A 23,409-nucleotide genomic window follows, 5' to 3' on the forward strand; every position below is an offset into this window, starting at 1 on the left:
TGAGGGCAAGAAGCGTGCGGATAGCATGCTTTGTACCGCCATGCAGTCATAAATGTAATAAAGATAAGTGGTTCAATAAACCGGGACCACGCGGCAACGCTAACCCAGCAGCAGCAGACGTGATGGAACAGGAGCAGGCGCAGGAGGAGAAGGCCACGGTTTTTGAGACACAACAACCTAGGCCTTGCATGAGGACAAAAAGCGTGCGGATATAGCAGCAATGCTTTTTGCCGCCATGCAGTCATAAATGTAATACAGATGAGAGGTTCAATAAACAGGGACCGGAAATGCTACACCATCCCAGATGTTCATTGGTCATGTTACTTGGTTGGGGTCCTGGAGTGTTGCGTAGTCATTTCCAATCCAGGATTGATTCATTTTAATTTGAGTCAGACGGTCTGCATTTTCTGTGGAGAGGCGGATACGCCGATCTGTGATGATGCCTCCGGCAGCACTGAAACAACGTTCCGACATAACGCTGGCTGCCGGGCAAGCCAGCACCTCTATTGCGTACATTGCCAGTTCGTGCCAGGTGTCTAGCTTCGATACCCAATAGTTGAAGGGTGCAGATGGATTGTTCGACACAGCTACGTCATCTGACATGTAGTCCTTGACCATCTTCTCCAGGCGATCGGTGTTGGAGGTGGATCTGCACGCTTGCTGTTCAGTGGGCTGCTGCTGCATGGGTGTCAGAAAATTTTCCCACTCCAAGGACACTGCCGATACCGTTCCCTTTTGGGCACTAGCTGCGGCTTGCGTTGTTTGCTGCCCTCCTGGTCGTCCTGGGTTTGCGGAAGTCAGTCTGTCTGCGTACAACTGGCTAGAGGAGGGGGAGGATGTCAATCTCCTCTCTAAAGTCTCCACAAGGGCCTGCTGGTATTCTTCCATTTTGACCTGTCTGACTTTCTTCAAGCAGTTTTGGAACATTGTGTTTGTACCGTGGATCCAGAAGGGTATAAACCCAGTAATTGGTGTTGTCCAGAATGCGCACAATGCGTGGGTCACGTTCAATGCAGTCTAGCATGAATTGAGCCATGTGTGCCAGAGTCCTACCAGAATCCTCATCATCCTCTTGTGAGCGTTGTGATAGTTGTTGTGATGCATCATAGTCGTCACCTTCCTCCTGGTCTGCTTCTGCTGACCATTCGCGTTGAATTGTGGAAGTCCAACGTGCACCGCTCTGGCCCTCGTCAGTGGTGGCATGAAATTCCTGCTCCAACTCCAGCTGTTCCTCCTCCTCTTCTTCGTCATAGCTGCTGGGGCCAGCGTTCCCTGAGGCGGATGGCCTGATGTTGGTACCATCACGCTGATCGTTTTCTCCTTCAGATTCCCCCAGTTGCATCATGACAGCTGTTTCTTTGATTTTCAACATTGACCTCTTCAGTAAACACAGCAGTGGTATGGTAATGCTGACTGAAGAGTTGTCACTGCTCACAAGCAACGTGGATTGCTCAAAATTTTGGAGGACTTGGCAGAGGTCCAACATGTTGGCCCAATCGGATCCACAGAAGCTTGGCAGCTGTCCGGATGCGCCTCGGTACTGCGCCGTCATGTACTGGACCACTGCACTCTTCTGCTCACAAAAGCGTGCTAGCATGTGCAGCGTAGAATTCCAGCGCGTAGGGACATCACACAGCAAGCGATGGTGGGGGAGATTGAAGCGCTCCTGCATCTTGGCGAGTGCCCCCGAAGCAGTACTGGAATTTCTACAATGTTTGGCCACTCGACGCACCTTCAACAGAAGATCGGCCACGCCTGGGTATGTCCTCAGGAACCGCTGAACTACTAGGTTCATCACGTGCGCCAGGCAAGGGATGTGTGTCAGCTTAGCCAACCTTAAAGCGCGAATGAGATTACTCCCATTATCACACACAACCATGCCCGGTTTCAAGTCCAGCGGTGCCAGCCACAAATCCGTCTGTTCCTTTATTCCCTTCCAAATTTCCTCCCCTGTGAGCTGCTTATCCCCAAGGCAGATCAGCTTCAGCAACGCTTGCTGACGCATGCCAACAGCTGTGCTGCACTGCTTCCACGATCCTACTGCTGCTGGGTTAGCGTTTCCGGATGAGGTACAGCTTTGAGATGCGTTGGAGGAGAAGGAGTCAGAGAGGTAGGTGCTGCTGTTGTTATCCAGTGGGAGGGACGGCGGTGCAGCTGTTTGCGGCGTGGGCAACACCCGCGCCGTAGCAGGTGAGGAATCGCTGCCAGGCTCCACAAGGTTCACCCAGTGCGCGGTAAGGGAGATGTATCGACCCTGGCCGAACGCACTCGTCCGCACTCGTGTCAGTGGTGAGGTGAACCTTGCAGGCAACGGCATTCTTCAAGCTTCGGGTTATTTTGCTGACCACGTGCTCATGCAACTCAGGCACTGCAGAGCGCGCAAAGTGGTAGCGGCTGGGAACCACGTAACGTGGGATGGCCACTGACATCATGCCCTTGAAGCTGTTTGTCTCCACCACTCGATATGGCAGCATTTCGCAGGCCAGAAGCTTGGCTATGCTGGCTGTTACTGCCACGGCCCGGGGGTCATTTGCTGGCAATTTCCTCTTGCGCTCAAACATCTCCGACACAGACAACTGAACCGTAGCGCTGCACACGGAAGGGCTGTTGGTTGTTGTGTTTGATGAACACTGGGAGACCTCAAGAGCACTACTCCGGAAAGTGACAGTGTCAGCGTCGTCTGATGTTTGTGAATGTTGTGAACCACGCAATGGCTGGGCTACTGCTGCTGCTGAGGCGGGTCTGGTGGTGAGTCTGGTGAACCCAAGGGAGGCAGTGTTGCTGGTACCCTGTCCTGCCGCGTTTGCCCACAGAGTGGGATGTTTGGATAGCATGTGGCGGCTCATGCTGGTGGTGGAGAGGTTGTTAATACTTTTCCCCCTGCTCAGGCGAGTCTTGCACACCTTGCAAATCGCCATGGTAACATCCTCAGTGCAGTCTTCAAAGAAAGCCCAGACTTTGGAGCACCTGCCTCCTTGCTGGCGATTTCTGTTTCCTCCTCTTTTGCCTCTCACTCTAACTTCCACGCTTGTGGTGCCTGAAATTGCGCGCCGCCTACCTTGTGGCACAAGGCGAACTCGTGCAGCAGTGGGTTCTTCAACAGACTCATCTGTGCTGCTGCTACGACGGCGATGTTCTCATTCACAAATAAAATCTGGGTCTCTGTCCACATTGTCCATACCCTCCTCTTCCATCTCCTCAAACTCGTCATATGTCATTGTGGGGGGCCGCCGCCGTGGAGTAGAGCTCCCCAGAACAACCTCTGCGCAGCTCACTCCAACGTCGTCTTCCAGATCTTGTCGGCCGACCTCCTGCAATTGCAACCCCTCCTGCCCAACTTGCTCTGGGATTTGGGTTTCCGAGTCCTCCTCGGACTCGCCTTGTATTTCAGTGCGCGGTGCATTTCCCACAGTTAATGGTTGTGAATCCGGGCACAACATTTCTGGCTGTTCCTCCATTGACCTTTCATAGGTGGAAGTTTGTTGGGCTGGGAATAGCTCCTGCGAATACCCCATTGTGTCCTGAGGTAATTCATAGGACTGGTTATCTGGCAGTTGTGTGCGTGGTGTCGCTGCCGGTTGTGTCAGCTTTGTGCCCACTGGCTCCTTGTAACTGGCTGAGGACTCGGACCTCGTGCGTGATGTGCTGGTGCTGCTTAACCCACTGCTGGACGCTTGAGAGGTCATCCAAGTAATTATCTGGTCCTGTTCTTTTGGATTTGTGAGGGTTGTTGTCCTGGACAACATGGGCGGTATTGAGTGGGTTTTCTTGGGTGCTCCCCTGTGGCCTGTACGTGAACCGTCAGGGGAAACACCTCTTCCCTTGCCCCTTCCTCTTTCACCGGATTTCTTCCTCATTTCACTTATCCTTACAGTACACGCTGACTGGCAGCAGTACAGTGGCAGTACAGAAATGCTATACAGTACCACTATTCCCAGCAGCGACACAGAGCACAATGCTATACAGTGGCGGGTGAGCGGTGTACTACTGTTCCCAGGCCCAGCAGACACAGAGTGGAAGTAAACACAATGCTATATAGTCTGGCTGAGCGGTGTACACAGAGTGGCAGTACACACAATGCTATATAGTCTGGCTAAGCCGTGTACACAGAGTGTCAGAAAACACAATGCTATATATAGCGTGGCTGAGCGAGGTGCACAGTGGCAGTACACACAATGCTATATTAGTCAGGCTAAGCCGTGTACACAGAGTGTCAGTAAACAATGGTATATAGTCTGGCTGAGCGGTGTACACAGAGTGTCAGTAAACAACGGTATATAGTCTGGCTGAGCGGTGTACACAGAGTGGCAGTAAACACAATGCTATATATAGCGTGGCTGAGCGAGGTGCACAGTGGCAGTACACACAATGCTATATATAGCGTGGCTGAGCGAGGTGCACAGTGGCAGTACACACAATGCTATATATAGCGTGGCTGAGCGAGGTGCACAGTGGCAGTACACACAATGCTATATATAGCGTGGCTGAGTGAGGTGCACAGTGGCAGTACACACAATGCTATATTAGTCAGGCTAAGCCGTGTACACAGAGTGTCAGAAAACACAATGCTATATATATAGCGTGGCTGAGCGAGGTGCACAGTGGCAGTACACACAATGCTATATATAGCGTGGCTGAGCGAGGTGCACAGTGGCAGTACACACAATGCTATATATAGCGTGGCTGAGCGAGGTGCACAGTGGCAGTACACACAATGCTATATTAGTCAGGCTAAGCCGTGTACACAGAGTGTCAGAAAACACAATGCTATATATATAGCGTGGCTGAGCGAGGTACACAGTGGCAGTAAACAATGCTATATATAGTGTGGCTGAGCGAGCGGTGTACTACTGTTCCCAGCAGCGACACACAATGACTGGGGGGGACCCTGGCTAGCGTGGCTGGAGAGCGAACTACCCTGCCTGCCTACCCAAAGCTAAACCCACAGACAAATGGCGGAGATATGACGTGGTTCGGGTATTTATTTACCCGAACCACGTGACCGTTCGGCCAATCAGAGCGCGTTCGGGCCCGAACCACGTGACCCGTTCGGCCAATCACAGCGCTAGCCGAACGCTCGGGGAACGTTCGGCCATGCGCTCTTAGTTCGGCCATGTGGCCGAACGGTTTGGCCGAGCACCGTCAGGTGTTCGGCCGAACTCGAACATCACCCGAACAGGGTGATGTTCTGCAGAACCCGAACAGTGGCGAACACTGTTCGCCCAACACTAGTCCTCACACAGCATCTCTGCCTGCAGGCCCCGCTTGACTGCCTTCTCCGCCACCACCAACAACAGGGTCCAGGACTCCAGGCGGATTCCTGAATTTTTAAGGCCGCTGCTAGCAGCGGCCACCATAACATTTTTTCTGGTGCATGTACATGCCTGCCTAATTTTTCTGGCTGCACTGCAGCTGCAACAAAAAACCAAAAAAGGCATGTACATGTGTCAATTCCCCTTCGTGATCGTTACCTTGCCACAGTGAAAGGGCTTGTGTTTCACAATGACTGCACTCTCGCCATGGTGCGCAGAAGTCCAGCACGGGCGTCACTACACAAACCGCTGTATGCGGTGCGTTACACAGTGAGTTTGGTCTGTCAGTGTGAAGCAGTACACTAAGGGCTTGATTCATTAACCAGCGCTAAGCCGGTTAATGTGCCTTATCACTTAGTGGGTACAAACTACAGTGCTAACTTTATCTAAGGTTGTGTGCCTTTTCTGAACTTAGTGCCCCTTAAGTAGCTTTGTGCACACTAAAAGATGCACAAAGCTACATTGCGCACTGCACCGTGCACAGCGTAATGCGCCGATCTTTGCGCTCCTCAACGGCGCATCAGTGCACAGTTATCGTCGCATCCTATGCAACCTTATGGTCGCATCATATACAGTATACCGCGCGCAAAGATTATCGCATTACGCAGTATACTGTATATGAGCGAATCAAGGCCTAATTACACTACCTGATTGATGTATACACATGCAAGATGTTTTAAAGCACTTTAGGCCTCTAATTTAGCATGCAAGTGATTTCTGCTATTAAAATGCTGCTTTGCGTCAAATCCAGATTTTTCCCTGGAACTTTTGGCATGTATCCCACTCCCCCATGCAAAATCTCAGATGTTAGACCCCTTGAAACATCTTTTCTATCACTTTTGTGGCCAGCATAAATGTTTCTAGTTTTCAAAGTTCGCATCCCCATTGAAGTCTATTGCGGTTCGCAAAAGTTTGCGCAAACCAAACTTTTTGCAGAGATTCACGTTCGAGGTTTGCAAACCTAAAATCGGAGGTTTGAGCCATCTCTAGTTAAGATTCAGTTTATTTATTTATCTCTACACAGCTCGACAGATCAGGTAAGTCCATATTATACTCATCATTGCTCCCGATTGGATATGAGTGTAGTGGTGTAGCGACCCTTCTCCATTTTTGATGTTCATATTATACTCGTTCATTTTTTTGGCTAATGTGTTAGAAAACGCACACATTACATAGCAATTACTCATGCTATGAAGATAATGTGTTCGTTTTAACAATCAGAGTTTGCATTGTATTCTGTCCATATTTTAGCGCAGGCCCAATCCAATTCACTTTTTCTCCTCAGTTTTCTCCGCGGTGATATTTTCACATCTTATTAGTAACATGTCTTTTAAGCTGCCAGCCAGCAAGAAAATACTCAGAATAATTTTGACACTACTTTTTCACCTTCTTTTTGGTACTTTTTTAATTTCAGAGTGCTGAAAAGTTATTTCAAACAGAAGTTAAAAAATTATCTCCTAGGAGAAAGCTTAGGGGAAAAAGTTAATTAGATATGGCCCATAGTGTGAACTTACTTAAAGCAGAACTCCACCCGCCCTGCAGAATTGGGTTCTGTTTTGTTAAATTAAAGGATACCCGAGGTGACATGTAACATGATGAGATAGACATGTGTATGTACATTGAATAGCACACAAATAACTATGCTGTGTTCCTTTTTTTTTCCCTTTCTCTGCCTGAAACAGTTAAACATCAGATATGTAAGTGGCAGTTCCTGTCTGAGTCAGGACTGGGTCAGACTACAATGTGATCCTCACTGATAAGAAATCACAACTCTAAAACACTTTCCTGGCATAAAGTGGCTTTTGAGAGCAGGGAAGAGATAAAAAAGGTCAATAGTTCATAGATTTTAGCTCTGGCATACTTCAATGAATGTGTCATTGAGCAAAACAATAAAACAGTAAATGAATCAATCATCGAAGCTAACGCCCTACTTTGCTGTACCGGCTTTGAATGCACACAAGCATTTTTTTCACTATTCGGCTTTGGTATTAGACACCGTGAACAGATTCTGGATACAAAAATCGGCCACGGCATGCCATGATTGAAAACATTCAGAACGCAATCACGGGTCGTGATCGCGGGATCATGAAAATAGTATTCAGTGATCATCACCCGCTGACTTTAGCGGTTAATAGCAAAGTCCCCTTACATTGTAGAAACCCCAAATTTTCCAGATATGTTAAGAAGAACAGTGGGGACAAGAGGATAAAAACATTTTTCAAAAAGACATTATACTTTGAGAAGATCAATTTTAACATTTCAAAGGAAAAAAGTATACACTTAAATGCGGTAAATGACAGTTCTTAGGGAAATAATTCCCGCCAACTATAGCAGTTAATAGCAAAGGCCCCTTACATCCTAGCAACACCAAATTTGCAGGATATGTTGCAGGATAGGAGTGTGGGGAATTTGAAAAAAAAATTGTGTGGGGTCCCCCCTCCAGAGCCTCTGTAACCCCTCGTCTCCAATGCAGGCTGGGATAGCCAGAATGCGGAGCTGTGGCCGACTGGGGCTTCGCATCCTGAGCTATATCAGCCCACATGGTCCATGGAATTGGGGGCTCCGGGGGAGAGGGGCAGCAAAGCCTTCCCCCCCCCCCTTGGAGCCCTTGTCCAATCCATGGAGGAGGCGGAGCAATGACTCCCTGGGAGGGTTCATGGTGGCATCTGGGAGTCCCCATTAAGAAGGGGACCCCAGATGCCTGACCCCTCCCAGGAGAAATGAGTATAGGGGTACAAGGTACCCCTTACCCATTTCCACAAAGGGTTAAAAGAAATAAAAACAATGACGAGTACAGTCCTTTATTATTCTAAATTAACCAGAAATACTTACCTGTACCTCTAGCTATGCTAAGTATAGCTGAGAGCACATCCGCCTATGCAGATGCATTGCCGCCAGCTCCCGCTGTCCTCCCTGCCTCTCACACCTGTCACCCTCACCCATGCTGGCAATGCATCCGCATAGACGGATGCACTCTCAGCTAGCTGTTGTTACTTAAGAAGATCGCAAGATAGAGGATATTGGCATGGGACCTGTTCCCGAGGATATTGGCGTGGGAACATTTTTTTTAAAGGTGCAGGTAAGTATTTCTGGTTAATTTAGAATAATAAAGGACTTTACTTGTCCTCATGTTTTTATCTCATTTAACCCTTTGTGGGAATGGGTAAGGCGTACTTCATTTCTCCTGGGAGGGGGGCAGGCATCTGTGTCCCCTTCTTAAAAGGGACTCCCGGATGCCACCGAGAACTCCCCCACCCCCCAGGAGTCATCGCCCCCACCCCCTCCTGAGGCACCGGAGGTGGGGAAGAGCCCCTTGTCCATGGATTAGACAAGGGCTCCCGTGGCGGGGGGGGGGGGAGGGGAAGGCTTGGCCGCTTGGCACTTGGGGGCTGGTATAGCTCAGGGTATGAAGCCCCAGTTGGCCGGGGCTCCGCACTCTGGCTATCCCAGCCTGCATGGGAGGCAAGGGGTTACAGAGGCTTGGGAGCGGGACCCCACACAATGTTTTAAATTTCCCACACTTTAAATATTGTTGCCCACTATCTTTTTAACAGATCCTGCAAATTTGGTGTTGCTAGGATGTAAGGGGCCTTTGCTATTAACTGCTAAAGTCGGCGAAAATTGTTTCCCTAAGAACTGTCATTTACCGCATTTAAATGTATACTTTTTTCCTTTGAAATTTAAAAATCGATTTTCTCAAAAAGTATAAGGTCTTTTTGCAAAAAATGTTTTCCTCTTGTTCCCACTGTTCTTCTTAACATATCAGGCATATGTGGTGTTTCTACAATGTAAGGGGACTTTGCTATTAACCGCTAAAGTCAGCGAGTGATAATCACAGAATATTTTTCCATTTTACAGTATTTCTTAAAAACAAAGTTCTTCTTGAATTTTTGTTAGTTGTAGCCCCTTATCACCTTTATAATCCATGCAATTTTTGGATTGTATCATGTATGGGGGCTTTGCTATTAACATTAAAAGAAAATCTGCATCACGGCCATGATTAGCCGTGATTGCCTCATTCACGGCAATAATTCGGGTCAAATTCGTGAATCCATTTCAAATCCGGAAATTAATCATGGCATTTCCGGGTTTTTTTTTTAACCACGGCCGAATAAGTAAAATCCGTGAATTGAGGCATCTGCCCACCACTGGTCGACATGTGTCCTCCACTGCGCCTGTGCAAGCGCGGCTGTCAATCAAAGCCACATTGTCTACGGCTAATGGCGCCAAACTACTGTGCCTGCGCAGTACGTCGCATAGAACGTGGGCTTGATTGATAGTGGCGTTCATCCAAGCGCAGTAAGGATGACCTCGAGGTCGTCCTCTGCACCTTGCGGGCACCGCGGGCCGGAGGCTGCGAACGAAGCTACAGTGTGGGACAGTCGGCTGCAAGGGGCTGGAGAAAGCCCCAAGTAAATTGGCTTGCATCTTGTTTGCCTGATGATTCCTTTAACGAGAACCTACAGTAGATCCAGCCACTTGAATCCGCTACTTTATGGCCATGTGAATTAACATTGCCAGACTACTACATTGTTGGCCAGTGTTTCAAACTGCCCCTATTTAGACCACTATATATTTTTTTAACAAGGTTAATACAAAGTTAATATTGTCAAGACTACATTATACCATACATAATACATGATATCATGTGGTTGCCCATAGTCTGCAGGTGTAGGCTGTCCTTGATGGTATCAAGTCATGAAAGGACCACTGTCGTGAAAAATAGTAAAGTTTGAAATACATGTGTATGAGCATGTATAGAAAGTACATTTAGCCTGGAGTAAAAGGCACTATTAATGTAATTTTCCCACATCGCTGTCAATTACGCTAGGTTGTAAAAGTCTAACAGGTTTTGGACTAGTCAATCTCCTTATGGCGGATTCTCAGTGTTTTCTTTTTTTTTAAAGCATTTCTTGAATGGTAGATGCTAACAAACTGACAAAATAGTGTGCAAGTGTGTAGGGAAGCTGACTGGTATCTTTGTACAGAGCTTTTCCAGGGAGTACTTTTGAAAAGAATAAATCCTGTCAGATCTGTCAGATTTTTACTGCTTACTGTATGTGACAGCAACATGGGAGAGAAGTTTTAGCTTTTTTTTTCTCCAGAGTAATTTACTTCTTATAAATGTGTGGCTCTAGCTCTAGTTATAGAGAGGAGCACCTAGCAGGACAAGGAGTCTGCACACCTACATAAATGAGTGTCTGGGGGACTGGGGGCAATTCTGAACTTGTCAACATTACCACAGTTGTGTTCTTGGTTGTAGTAGGATAAGAATATAAAATGAGAACTTCCCATACCATGATTCTCAGTGGAAAAAAAGCAAGTGTATGTAGCTTCTTCAATGACCAATCACATACTTATCTACAGTTTTTGAATAGCTAATTGTTGTGATCCTGAAGTTTTTATCTGTTCCTAGGGAGGACTGAAGGCCGTCGTATGGACTGATGCTTTTCAGATGGTTGTGATGGTCATTGGATTTTTATCAGTTCTTATTGAAGGAACAAGACAGAATAATGGTCCGGCCAACGTCTGGCAGACTGCAATGAATGGATCCCGCTTAGATATACTGGAGTAAATATCAAATGCAGTTATTGTCTTAAAAGCGGTTACACATTTTGGTTTCATCTGTACAGTCAGTCTGGCTACAAGATTTGTAAAAACACTATTTCTGTTGGTTGTATTCAGATCGCTAATTGCGATTATTCCAGAGTTGCAATTCTTCATGCACTAAGCGGATAGTTTCTCAGGCAGAGAGGCAGCAGGCCGCAAACTGAAATTGTAAAAACGATTATTTTGACTAGTGTATTACCCCATACCATAGCAAGTCTAGAGCAGGTTTTGAATTTTATATTTATTCACTATGCTGCTGCCGAGTAGATAGACAGAACTAAACAGAATTATACATATAGTCAGAATAAGAGATGGACAGGAAGGGGAGCAAATGATGATAATATCGGACCACTCTAGAGGTCACTCATCACCGCACTACCACTGCAGCAGATGTACAGTCAAACACGTTTACAAATGATATCTACACAACAGTGTAATTGCAAAGGCTAAGACGTCAAACATGCAAGCATGCGTCAAGCATGCACAAACCAATAAAAGAGCATAATATTATTTCTGATGGTGCTGGCTATTCTCTACCTTGCAAAATTGATCTGGAGTGCTGCTAGATCCTAGCCTGGGCACATCTATTGGCAACTGGCTGAATGCTCCACAACACCTTTAGGCCCGGTTCACATTAGCGGTTGTTTGCCAAACGGACCGGATGACCTGACCGGATCCGGACCGGATCCGGATCGGAACCGTACGGTTCTGATCCGGATCCGATCCGGATCCGGTCAGGTTGCATCAGGTGTCCATCAGGATGCGATCCGGATCCGTTTGGCAAAAGTTACGTTAAAAACAAAAAAAATGTTGGGGTCTGGGAGGTCAGCAGAAGGGGGACCTGTGGAATCAGGCCCTCTGCTGTTTAGCACTCACCTCCACCTCCGACATGCTGCCAACATCTCCGGATCCGGATCCAGCTGTGCTGCTCCACTCCAAAATGCTTGCCCATGTGTCCCCATCCAATATCGCCGCAACAATCCCCATAGGAAGTGGGGTAGAACATCCGGATTTCTCAGCCAGTGTGTTGTGCGCTCTCCGGTTCCCATTGGTGTGTATTGGCCGGATGGTGCAGTCCGGCTCCGCCCCGGATACGGCTGCCGGAGGAGCCGGATGAAAAAATAGCGCATGTTGGAACGGAGGCCGGAGTCCGGATCCGGCCCGGATCCGGTCCGGCTCCGGTTCGGCAGAACGGACGCATGTGAACGGACGCATAGGCTTTCATTGCTATGCCGTGCGTCCGTTCCGTCCGTTCTGCAAGCGGTGCGGCTCCGGCACGGCGATTCCGGAGGGCCACCGCAAGTGTGAACCGGGCCTTACTCTGCACATACCAGTAGTAAAACCTTCATGCCATAATATCACGTTAACCCGTGTTATCGTAGCAATTCAACTACTATAGTTTTCTGTAAAATTGCTGCCTATTTTACCATTGTGTTGTGCATATACCCCAGTGTTACTACAGTAACTTCGATATATTCTGAAATAAACTGGGGTAGATGCCCTAAGTAAGGAACTAATTACAATTTTCTTGAAAAAAACAAAAATCAAGCATTGTTGTACAATATTACAGTTTACCTCCTCGCATGAAGGCAAAAGACTGTAGGAAACCAATTTAAGCATTCAGACAATGCCATTTAGGGACTATATCGGTTGTATATTTATATATATAGTGCTGACTAGAGATGGGCCGAACGGTTCGCCGGCGAACGGTTCCAGGCGAATTTTGGGGGTTCGCGTTCGCCTGCATCAGGCGAACTTTTGCGGAAGTTCGATTCGCCCCATAAAGCTGTATTGAGCAAAATTTTTCGCCTCCATTTTACTGTCAGCAGACATGTTATTGTGAAACACACTGCTTAAGACCCCATCCACCCTCCCTTCAAGCTAGGTCCTTTTATACCATTTGACTCAGTTGTCTGCCTACACTAATTAGTTATGGGACAGCTGCTACACACTCTGCTAGGGAGATTTTAATTGGCCTCCCTCCTCCTCCTCCTCCTCCTCCTCCCTACCCTGCTACCCTTCTACCCTTCTACCCTTCTACCCTTCTACCCTGCTACCTATTCCCTCCTCCCTCCTACCGGAGGGAGGAGGGTCTCTTCTGCCAGGGAATTATACTATTTTAAAAACCAGTATACATCATACCATAGCCGGGAATCGAACCCAGATCTTACTGTGTGGTGGGCACGTCACCCTAAGCACTGTACCACTACAGTAGTAAGTGAAGCTTGCCTAAAATTTAACATTTATGCTCAACGCAATAGAACCATTAGGTTGCTTAAAGGAGAACTGTAGTGAGAGGTATATGGAGGCTGCCATATTGATTTCCTTTTAAGCTATACCAGTTGCCTGGCAGCCCTGCTGATCTATTTGGCTGCAGTAGTGTGAATCACACCAGAAACAAGCATGCAGCTAATCTTGTCAGATCTTACAAAAATGTCAAACACCAGATCATACCATAGCTGGGAATCAAACCCAGATCTCACTGTGTGGTGGGCACGTCACCCTAAGCACTGTACCACTACAGAAGTAAGTGAAGCTTGCCTAAAATTTAACATTTATGCTCAATGCAATAGAACCATTAGGTTGCTTAAGCTTAAGCAACCTAATGGTTCTATTGCATTGAGCATAAATGTTAAATTTTAGGCAAGCTTCACTTACTTCTGTAGTGGTACAGTGCTTAGGGTGACGTGCCCACCACACAGTGAGATCTGGGTTCGATTCCCAGCTATGGTATGATCTGGTGTTTGACATTTTTGTAAGATCTGACAAGATTAGCTGCATGCTTGTTTCTGGTGTGATTCACACTACTGCAGCCAAATAGATCAGCAGGGCTGCCAGGCAACTGGTATAGCTTAAAAGGAAATCAATATGGCAGCCTCCATATACCTCTCACTACAGTTCTCCTTTAAGCAACCTAATGGTTCTATTGCATTGAGCATAAATGTTAAATTTTAGGCAAGCTTCACTTACTTCTGTAGTGGTACAGTGCTTAGGGTGACGTGCCCACCACACAGTGAGATCTGGGTTCGATTCCCAGCTATGGTATGATGTATACTCATGTATGTATCCCCAGCTATGGTATGATGTATACTCATGTATGTATTCCCAGCTATGGTATGATGTATACTGGGTTTTTAAAATAGTATAATTCCCTGGCAGAAGAGACCCTCCTCCCTCCGGTAGGAGGGAGGAGGGAGGATAAAATCTCCCTAGCAGAGTGTGTAGCAGCTGTCCCATAACTAATTAGTGTAGGTAGGCAAATGGTATAAAGGACCTTGCTTGGAGGAGGGAGGGTGGGTCCTCCAGCAATGATGTGTATTTCACTCAATTAGGTGTGGCTCCAGGTATTAGAGCTTTTGAAACATGTTTTCTATCATTTTTCCAGCTGATAGAATGTTTTAAAACTTTGAAAGTTCGCCTTTTGCGGAAGTTCGCGAACAGGGTTCGCGAACCTAAAATCGGAGGTTCGGCCCAACTCTAGTGCTGACATATTATGCAGCGCTGTACAGATAGGGTAGGGTAGTTATTGCAGGCTTGGTAGTTCAAATTCTTCTGTTAATTTTAGCTAGCAGAATTTCAATAATTATGTATACGTATTAAGCACAATCAAATTTATTGGAGGCTTTTTTTTCCACTATAACTCTGCTTTTATAACTTTTTTTTTATATAGTTTTAGCACAGATCCATTAAGAAGACACACTTTCTGGACTATTGCAGTGGGTGGAACGTTTACTTGGCTAGGAATTTATGGCGTTAACCAGTCAACAGTTCAAAGATGCATTTCCTGCAAGTCTGAAAAACATGCAAAACTGTAAGTTCAACAAAATCCTGCTGAAATCTCATTAGAATCAGAATCATTTATTTCGCCAAGCATGACAGAATCGTGCCTGGAATTGAGTTTGGCAACATAGCTCAACATCTACAAGGACATGAAGAATAGTGCACTAAACAAGAGACATACATGATAAAGCATTTAAGGAAAAAAAAAATACAATATACAAATGGTGGTGACAGGCTAGTGGGGGCTGGCTGGGCCCCTGAGGGTACAATATTTGCCATCACAGAGCCAGCAGAAAGGGGGTGGATACAATTATGTTTCTAACCTGTTTATTGGTCATTTTAATTAAAGTTGGAGAACAATGGTGGCAGCTTTTAAAGTGTCTTAACATTAGTCTGAGTTACACAAGTAAAGCATTTGGGAGAGAAATAAAGTTTTAAGGTACTCTATGGTACCTGCACTTAAAGGGGAACTGTAGTGAGAGGTATATGGAGGCTGCCATATTTATTTCCCTTTAAGCACCAGTTGCCTAGCAGCCCTGCTGATCTATTTAGCTGAAGTAGTGTCTGAATCACTCCAAAAACAAGCATGCAGCTAATCTTGTCAGATCTGACAAAAATATCAGAAACACCTGATCTGCTGCATGTTTGTTCAGGGCCTATGGCTGAAAGTATTAGAGGCAGAGGATCAGCAGGATAGCCAGGCAACTGGAATTGCTTAAAGGATACACAAAGTGACATGTGACATGATGACATAGACGTGTATGTACAGTGCCTAGCACACAAATAACTATGCTGTGTTCCTTTTTTTCCTTTCTCTGCCTGAAAGAGTTAAATATCAGGTATGTAAGTGGCTGACTCAGTCAGGAAGTGACTACAGTGTTATCCTCACTGATAAGAAATTCCAACTATAAAACCCTTTCCTAGCAGAAAATGGCTTCTGAGAGCAGGAAAGAGATAAAAAGTGGAATTTCTTATCAGTGAGGATCACATTGTAGTCATTTCCTGTCTAAGTCAGGACTGAGTCAGCCACTTACATACCTGATATTTAACTCTTTCAGGTAGAGAAAGAAAAAAAGGAACACAGCATAGTTATTTGTGTGCACTGTACATTCACATGTCTATCTCATCATGTCACATGTCACTTTGGGTATCCTTTTAATGGAAATAAATAAGGCAGCCTCCATATACCCCTCACTAAAGTTCTCCTTTAAGGTTTCATGCACGCCAAAGAATATTCATATTCATTATAGATTTGCAATGACTTTAATGGGGAGAGTTTAGAACTCTAGCCTGATCAGGAAGTATAATAAAGCTTCTTATTTGGGACAAAGACCGCAGCAAAATCAAGACTCCCAGGCTTTTTTTTTCTAGTTTGCTAAACAATTTTTTTTACTGCTGATCGACAGACCATATCCAACTTGAAAAACATTCACTTCACTTCCTGTTTTTTTGTGTGACCTAGACATTGACCCTAAGACAGTGATCTGCAAACTTGGCTCTCCAGCCAAGTTCCACAATGCATTTGCCTTTATGAATCATGACTGTGGCTGTCAGACTCCTGCAATGCATTGTGGTTCCTTAACAGCTGGAGAGCCAAGTTTGCAGATCACTGACCTAAGAAATGAATACAATTTACTCCAACTGAAAAGTAGATTTTAGTACTCACCTCTCACATGTTCTAGTCCTCCCTACTCTAGCCAACTTTAAAATAAAAATGTTGTCTAGAGTTTTATTTTAGGGGGTAAAAAAAAACAAGTTTATAAAAGATTAAAATCAAAGGATGAAATATTTTTTTTCTGAAAACTGGTGCTTTTATAACCGGCAAAACAGGTTATGAAAACAGGTCACAGTAGTTTTTTCTAGATGTGATTATAAAACAGGATTGTTTTTATTATCAATTCTCTATTTTTATTATCACTATCATAATAGACCTTTAGGCTGGTTTGACACCAGGACGTTGCGTTTTAGGGGACGTTAAGGTCGCATAACGTGCCCCTAACGCAACGCCTGGTGCTATCTGGTGTGGACGTCGGAGTGAGCCGCGTTGTGCAGCTCACTCTGGCGTCCGTGATGATGCGTACTGCCGCTCCAGGAAGTAAACACTGCACGTCACTGAGTGCAGTGAATATTAATTAGCCATGTGCCTGGCCGCTCTCCACTCCTCCCCAACATTACTGAGCATGTGCAAGCAGTCTAACGCGGCTCTGACGCGTGTAAAGTACTGCATGCAGTACGTTGTCTTATGGCGCAGCGTTACAATGTAATGCAACGTGGGCACTGTGAACAGCCCATTGATTTTTCATTGCTGTGCGGTGGGGTGCGTTACAGGCTGCTCTAACGTGCGCCTGTAACGGCCCACTGTGAAACCAGCCTTAACATTGCACACAGGTTTGCATAACTCTAAATATTTTCCCAAGTACACATTCAAATGCTGTTTAGGCCTCTTTCACAGTGCGACGTTAAAGTCGCACATTAAAACAACATTCAACGCAGAATAACTCACTGCAATGAAAAATCAATGCCCCATTTACAGTGCACACATTGCGTTGGTTACTAACGCTGCACGTTAAGCGAAAGTACTGCATGCAGTGCGTTATACATGTTATTAGCTGCGTTGGACTGTTTGTACATGCTTAGTAATGACTTGGAAACATACTTTTCATTGCCTGTATCCTCTACTGTATGCGACCATAACGGGGCATTATGTTGCGTTGCGACTTTTTTGAGGCATTGCGTTGTAAGTTGCGTTGAGACTTTAACGTCACATCAAACCGCAACATCCTACAGTGAAAGAGGCCTGAAATTATGACATATCCTAAAACTTCAGTCGAAGCTACCAGTTGAATAACACTGATTGGCAGTTGGGGTCATGTGATGTAAACAAACTATGAATGATGGGTCATAATCAATTAGCTACAAATTTTAGAGATTATCTTTCATCATACCTTACATTTACCTCTGTAGAAAATAGAGATTATTTATGAATTCCACAGATGCCACATTTTACACTCAATTATTACTCGTGCTGTAGGCCAGTCTCCAAACTCTCACCCCCAAATTGTTCCTCTAGTGGCCATACAACTTTGCAAAAACATTTTTTTTGCATATTTCAAGCAGGCACACATTACAAATGAAAAGCCCATGAAAGACTCCTACATTGTATATTTGCTGAGTGTTGAGAACTTGTAAAATATAAAATGTAGTATGGTCATCATTGATTATCAAAATTATGTTTTTATTAAGAAAACGCAGCAGTGTGATCTGAATGGGAAAGTCATTGAAAGGATAGGCAGCGCCCCCCCTCACCTGCGGGGAAATGCTGCAGATTTGTGCTGAATTCAGCACTAGAGGAAATGGGCCCCGATTTAACCATGCATCTCTTCAGTCACTTTCAGTGATAGACACATCCATGGCCAGAACCACCTCGGCAGTGGCAGTCAAAGAGTTAAATCGGAAACAAAACTAATTACAAAATGTAAAAGAGCACTTCCACTAAAACGTGTAGACTTTATTGAACTTTCATTAAAAATTAGCAGATGGGTTTTGGCATTGTACATGATAAAGTAAAAAAAATAAAAATAAAAGTTATTGGCTTTGACAAGTGATTATATTATACTATCTGATGGTATTGGGCTGGTGTTGGCTCTGGCCAATTTTTCTAACCCTAACACATAATTACTCAATTACTCAATGACCTAGTGTGTGAGCTTTGCGGTCTTTGGCATCAATAATTTGCATTGAAAAGAAACAAATCTGATTGGTGTGGCTCCACCCCTTTTTCTGAATTTGAACTCCAGTCACCCAATAACCAACTGTACCAGGTTTGAGGCTTGTGCCATTAACAGTGCAAGAATGGCAGCAATTAAATATTCCCCTTGAAAATCAGTAGGTGAATTTTGATTGGCTTTTGTAGGCTCCACCCACTTTTCTGATAATTAATCCCAGTCACCCATCGACCAACTGTGCAAAGTTTGAGAACCCTACCATTAACAGTATACGAATGGCTGCAGTTTACATTTTCAGGTCCATTTTCGCTTAATTGCACTGAGGTCTGCGGGGCATAAGAAAAATATTTGCATGTCAGAAAGTACATTTTCACATGAATGCATGAAAGTCTACAGGCATAGGACAAGATATATTTTCATGAAAAGAGCCATCATTGTGAAATTATGAATTATAATTATGATTACATACTAAAACAATGTTGCAATAGACTGACATTTTGCATAATAACTGTATATCATAATTATGAATTTCGTTGCAAAATTGCTAATTTAAAAAAAAATTGAGATCATCACTAATATTTTATTTATCCTGACTGTAGGATCATTATGTAGTATGAATTTCCGCTTATTTAATTCTATTAAATTAGATGTGAATCTCATTTAAGATCACAGTTGCACACACAATTAAAAATACAAAGCATTTTGTACTATTCCTTACCTGATTTAGCATTCTATAGAAAGCCTGGATTTTGTACTTATCCTATTGCATTTACATAAATACAATTACCGTATATACTCGCATATAAGCCGACCCCCATATAAGCCGACCCCCCAACTTTTCCCTGAAAAAACAGGGAAAAATGATTGACCCCCATATAAGCCGGGGGTAGGAAATGCTGGATTGGTGCAGCCCCCCAGTGTGTCCCAGTATAGCTAGTATAGTGCCCAGTATAGGTAGGTAGTGTCCAGTATAGCTAGTATAGTGCCCAGTATAGCTAGTAAAGTGCCCAGTATAGCCAGTATAGTGCCCAGTATAGCCAGTATAGTGCCCAGTAGAGCGCCCAGTATGGGTAGGTGGTGCCTCAGTTTAGCTAGTATAGTGCCCCAGTATGGCTAGTAAAGTGCCCAGTTTAGCCAGTATAGTGCCCAGTTTAGTTAGTATAGTGCCCAGTTTAGCCAGTATAGTGCCCAGTTTAGCCAGTATAGTGCCCAGTTTAGCCAGTATAGTGCCCAGTTTAGCTAGTATAGTGCCCCAGTATGGCTAGTAAAGTGCCCAGTTTAGCCAGTATAGTGCCCAGTTTAGCCAGTATAGTGCCCAGTTTAGCCAGTATAGTGCCCAGTTTAGCTAGTATAGTGCCCAGTTTAGCTAGTATAGTGCCCCAGTATGGCTAGTAAAGTGTTAGCCAGTATAGTGCCCAGTTTAGCCAGTATAGTGCCCAGATTAGCCAGTATAGTGCCCAGATTAGCCAGTATAGTGCCCAGTTTAGCTAGTATAGTGCCCAGTTTAGCTAGTATAGTGCCCCAGTATGGCTAGTATAGTGCCCAGTTTAGCCAGTATAGTGCCCAGTTTAGCCAGTATAGTGCCCAGTTTAGCCAGTATAGTGCCCAGTTTAGCCAGTATAGTGCCCAGTTTAGCTAGTATAGTGCCCCAGTATGGCTAGTATAGTGCCCAGTTTAGCCAGTATAGTGCCCAGTTTAGCTAGTATAGTGCCCAGTTTAGCTAGTATAGTGCCCAGTTTAGCCAGTATAGTGCCCAGCATAGGTAGGTAGTGCTCCCCCCCAGCTCCCCGCTCCCCCGCTGCTATTACCTGCTTAGGCAGCGGCCGCTTCCTAATCCGCGTTCCCCTTCAGAAAGTTTCTCAGAGTGTATCACAGCAGCGCGCCCGGCGCTGCTGCTGTGATGATGCAGGGGGCAGGAATGAGCGTGGCTCCCTATAGCGGCGATCTGTATTGCCGTTACCAAGGAAACCGCTCTTTCCTGCCCCCTGCATCGTCACAGGAGCGCCGGGCGCGCTGCTGTGATACACTCTGAGAAACTTTCTGAAGGGAAACGCGGATTAGGAAGCGGCCGCTGCCTAAGCAGGTAATAGCAGCGGCGGCCGCGGGGGGAGCGGGGAGGGGGGGGGAGCGGGGCGCGGACCACCCACCACCCACCACCCACCACTAACCACTATACCACCAGGGAAGACTCGCATACAAGCCGACCCCCCAACTTTTGACCCCCTTTTTGGGGGTCAAAAATTCGGCTTGTATGCGAGTATATACGGTACATGTTAGAGATAAGGGGGTTAATTAATCAAGCTGCGCTGCTAAAGCAGCTCAGCTTAATAACAGGAGCGTGAGCTCAGTGCTCTGGTAACTTAGGCGCACTCCTAACTAACGGGTGCTCCACTGAACCGCCCTGAGCCCCAGGAGTTCCAGTGGCCTTTAATGGGCGCGATCCCAGTGCTTTGATTAGCCCAATAGGCAGGGCCGGCGCTACCATAGAGGCAAAGGGGGCAATTGCCCCAGGGCCCCAGAGCTTGTAGGGTCCTCCAGTGGCTACAAGAGGGAAAAAAAAATTCAAATCGACCTTATAGTTTTTGAGAAAATCGATTTTAAAGTTTCAAAGGAAAAAAAATGCACATTTAAAAACCTGCCGAATTTAATGGTCAATAGCAAATCCACCTTAAATGCTAGAAACCCTAAATTTGCAGGATATGTTAAGGAGATCATCGGGAATAAAAGAAAAAAACTTTTTCAAAAAGACCTTATAGTTTTTGAGAAAATCGATTTTAAAGTTTCGAAGGAAAAAAGTATACTTTTAAATGCGGTAAATGTCACTTTTAGTAGCAAACCTAACGGTAGTGTCATTTTACATGCATCAAAAGAAAGAACAATAAATTTGCTGACGGGGTTTCCTGGGGGTCCATACGCAGTCGCAGCACTTTGGCCAGGGATCGCTATACAGCCGCAATATGGCTGCATGAAGATCCTTGGCATTTTTTCCTATTTTCCCAATTTTTTTTTTATGTTTACAGTGTGGGAAATTTTTTTTTTAATTATGTGGGGTCCCCCCTCCTGAAACTTTTTAACCCATTGTCCCCCATGCAGGCTGGGGTAGAATGTGGAGCTCCGACAGATTGGGGCTTCACACCCTGACTATACCAGCTGCAAAAAAGGTCCCTTAATGCCGATTTTTGTTCCGGTGTATCTGTTGGGGGGGGGGGGGCAGGTTTATTTTGCCCTGGGGCCCCATTGTTGCTTAAACCGGCCCTGCCAATAGGATGCCTGTCAAGTGACATGCAGCCTACCGGGCCAATCAAAGTGATGAATCAACCTGATGAATAGAACCAAAAGCACATAGTCATATAGAACATTGCATAGCATTGGAGGCACATCGTAGAAACTGCAAACATATTTACAACAATATAGCATCAGGAAAGAGTCTGTATGATCTTACAATGTAATGCAGTTGTTGAACTCCAGTCCTCTGGGGCCATAGCCTTGCCAGTATTTAAGATAGAATGAGAAATGGAGAAATGTATTCTAATTGATGATTGTCTTTCCTTATTCAGTCCCATCATTTAATCTAAGCTGTGCCAAAAATGTGCAAGGACTTCAGGCCTTGAGGACTGGAGTTTGACATTCAATTCAATCGAAAAAATGCTTTATTGGCAGGACCACATATTTGGCCAAAACGAAAAAGAGTAGCGTTAACATGGAAGGGAGTGGTTGTGGCATTATAGACATGGGTTGGATATTGGGGACAGTATAAGGGGTATATAGTCCATAGGGGTGGGGACACTGGGGAGGGTATAGGTGGGACAGTATGAGGGGACAGTATGAGGGATGTATACGGTAGTCCATAGGGGTGGGGCGGATATGGGGCAGTGTAAGAGGTATATATCCCTGTTCTAAACAAATTGAGGCAGGGGCTTAACTAGAAGTCAACGGGACCCCATGCAAGAATTTGAGCCCTGGGGCCCGCTCAAGGCCGTTTTGGGGGGGGGGGGGCAGGAGGGGTTGCAGCATGAGGGGAGAGCATTGCACATCGGCGGAGAGGGGGGACAGTCCCCCCCTACCCTCACCTCAGGCTCGGCCCTCGGTGCTCCCCTCCTGCATCTATTAGTGGCAGTGGCAGCTATAAATACCTCCATTCACCGCCGGAGGTCTCTGTAAGGGCTTCACATCACTTCTTGTTTTAACTATGCTGGCTAGAGTTCAGAGCTATGCTAACTCCTAAACATGCAGATTGCCAGAGCCGGGACAAGGTCCTCCAGCACCCAGGGCTGAGACACCAAAGTGCGCCCCTCCATCCTTGCCACCCCAGCCACCACACACTGATTGCTATTGGACTAAGAGGCGCCACAGGGCCCACAACCTCCCCCAACACCTTAATATGTAGTTATCTGGCTTGCAGTCACTGCCATGTATCCCCTTTTCTTATTTCTTTCTGCTTCAAACACAATTAGGAATGACAGCTTAATGAATTCTGCGCCCCCTCTTACACTGCGCCCTGAGGATGGAGCCTCTCCAGCCTATGCCTCGGCCCGGCCCTGCAGATTGCCAAGATTGTGGCCTGTTGCAATAAATGGACAGGAGAGGTTGCTAGGAGAAACCACAGGTCTACTAACGAGATTAAGAGCAAGTAGGACACAATCAGAAATCAAGGCGTGTCCATGAACAATCCAAAATCAAGGCAGGATGCAACGGTGAATTGGCAAGGAGGTTGCTGGAAGCAACTTTAACTCAGCTAGGTAAATCCAGGTGAAACAGAAAGTCAAAGATCAGTGGCAACTCCAAAGGCAATTCCAATAATAAGGGCTAGCTGCACACAATCAGAATCCAGGGACAGACCAAAGTTCATCAGTTAACTGACAGTTCAAAGCAAATCATAATCTCTAAGGCAGTGTTAAAAAGAATACAAGGTCAGGATTCCAGATACAACACAAGTTTACAGAAGATGCACACTGCTGGCAGACTGTACAGAGGTCTGTTAA

The 23,409-nt window shown here is 45.7% G+C and overlaps 1 protein-coding gene across 1 annotated transcript in view; it reads left to right on the forward strand.

The window, feature by feature from the left end:
• Positions 1 to 23,409, forward strand: part of SLC5A12 (solute carrier family 5 member 12) — a 127,497-nt gene that overhangs the window by 36,631 nt on the left and 67,457 nt on the right. Inside the window, exons 5-6 of the mRNA XM_068261023.1 lie at positions 10,729 to 10,883; positions 14,593 to 14,733. Coding sequence (XP_068117124.1) covers positions 10,729 to 10,883; positions 14,593 to 14,733 — 296 coding nt within the window. The remainder of the gene's footprint in view (positions 1 to 10,728; positions 10,884 to 14,592; positions 14,734 to 23,409) is intronic.

Source organism: Hyperolius riggenbachi, chromosome 11, assembly GCF_040937935.1.
Source record: "Hyperolius riggenbachi isolate aHypRig1 chromosome 11, aHypRig1.pri, whole genome shotgun sequence".
NCBI classification, from domain to species: Eukaryota; Metazoa; Chordata; class Amphibia; order Anura; family Hyperoliidae; genus Hyperolius; species Hyperolius riggenbachi.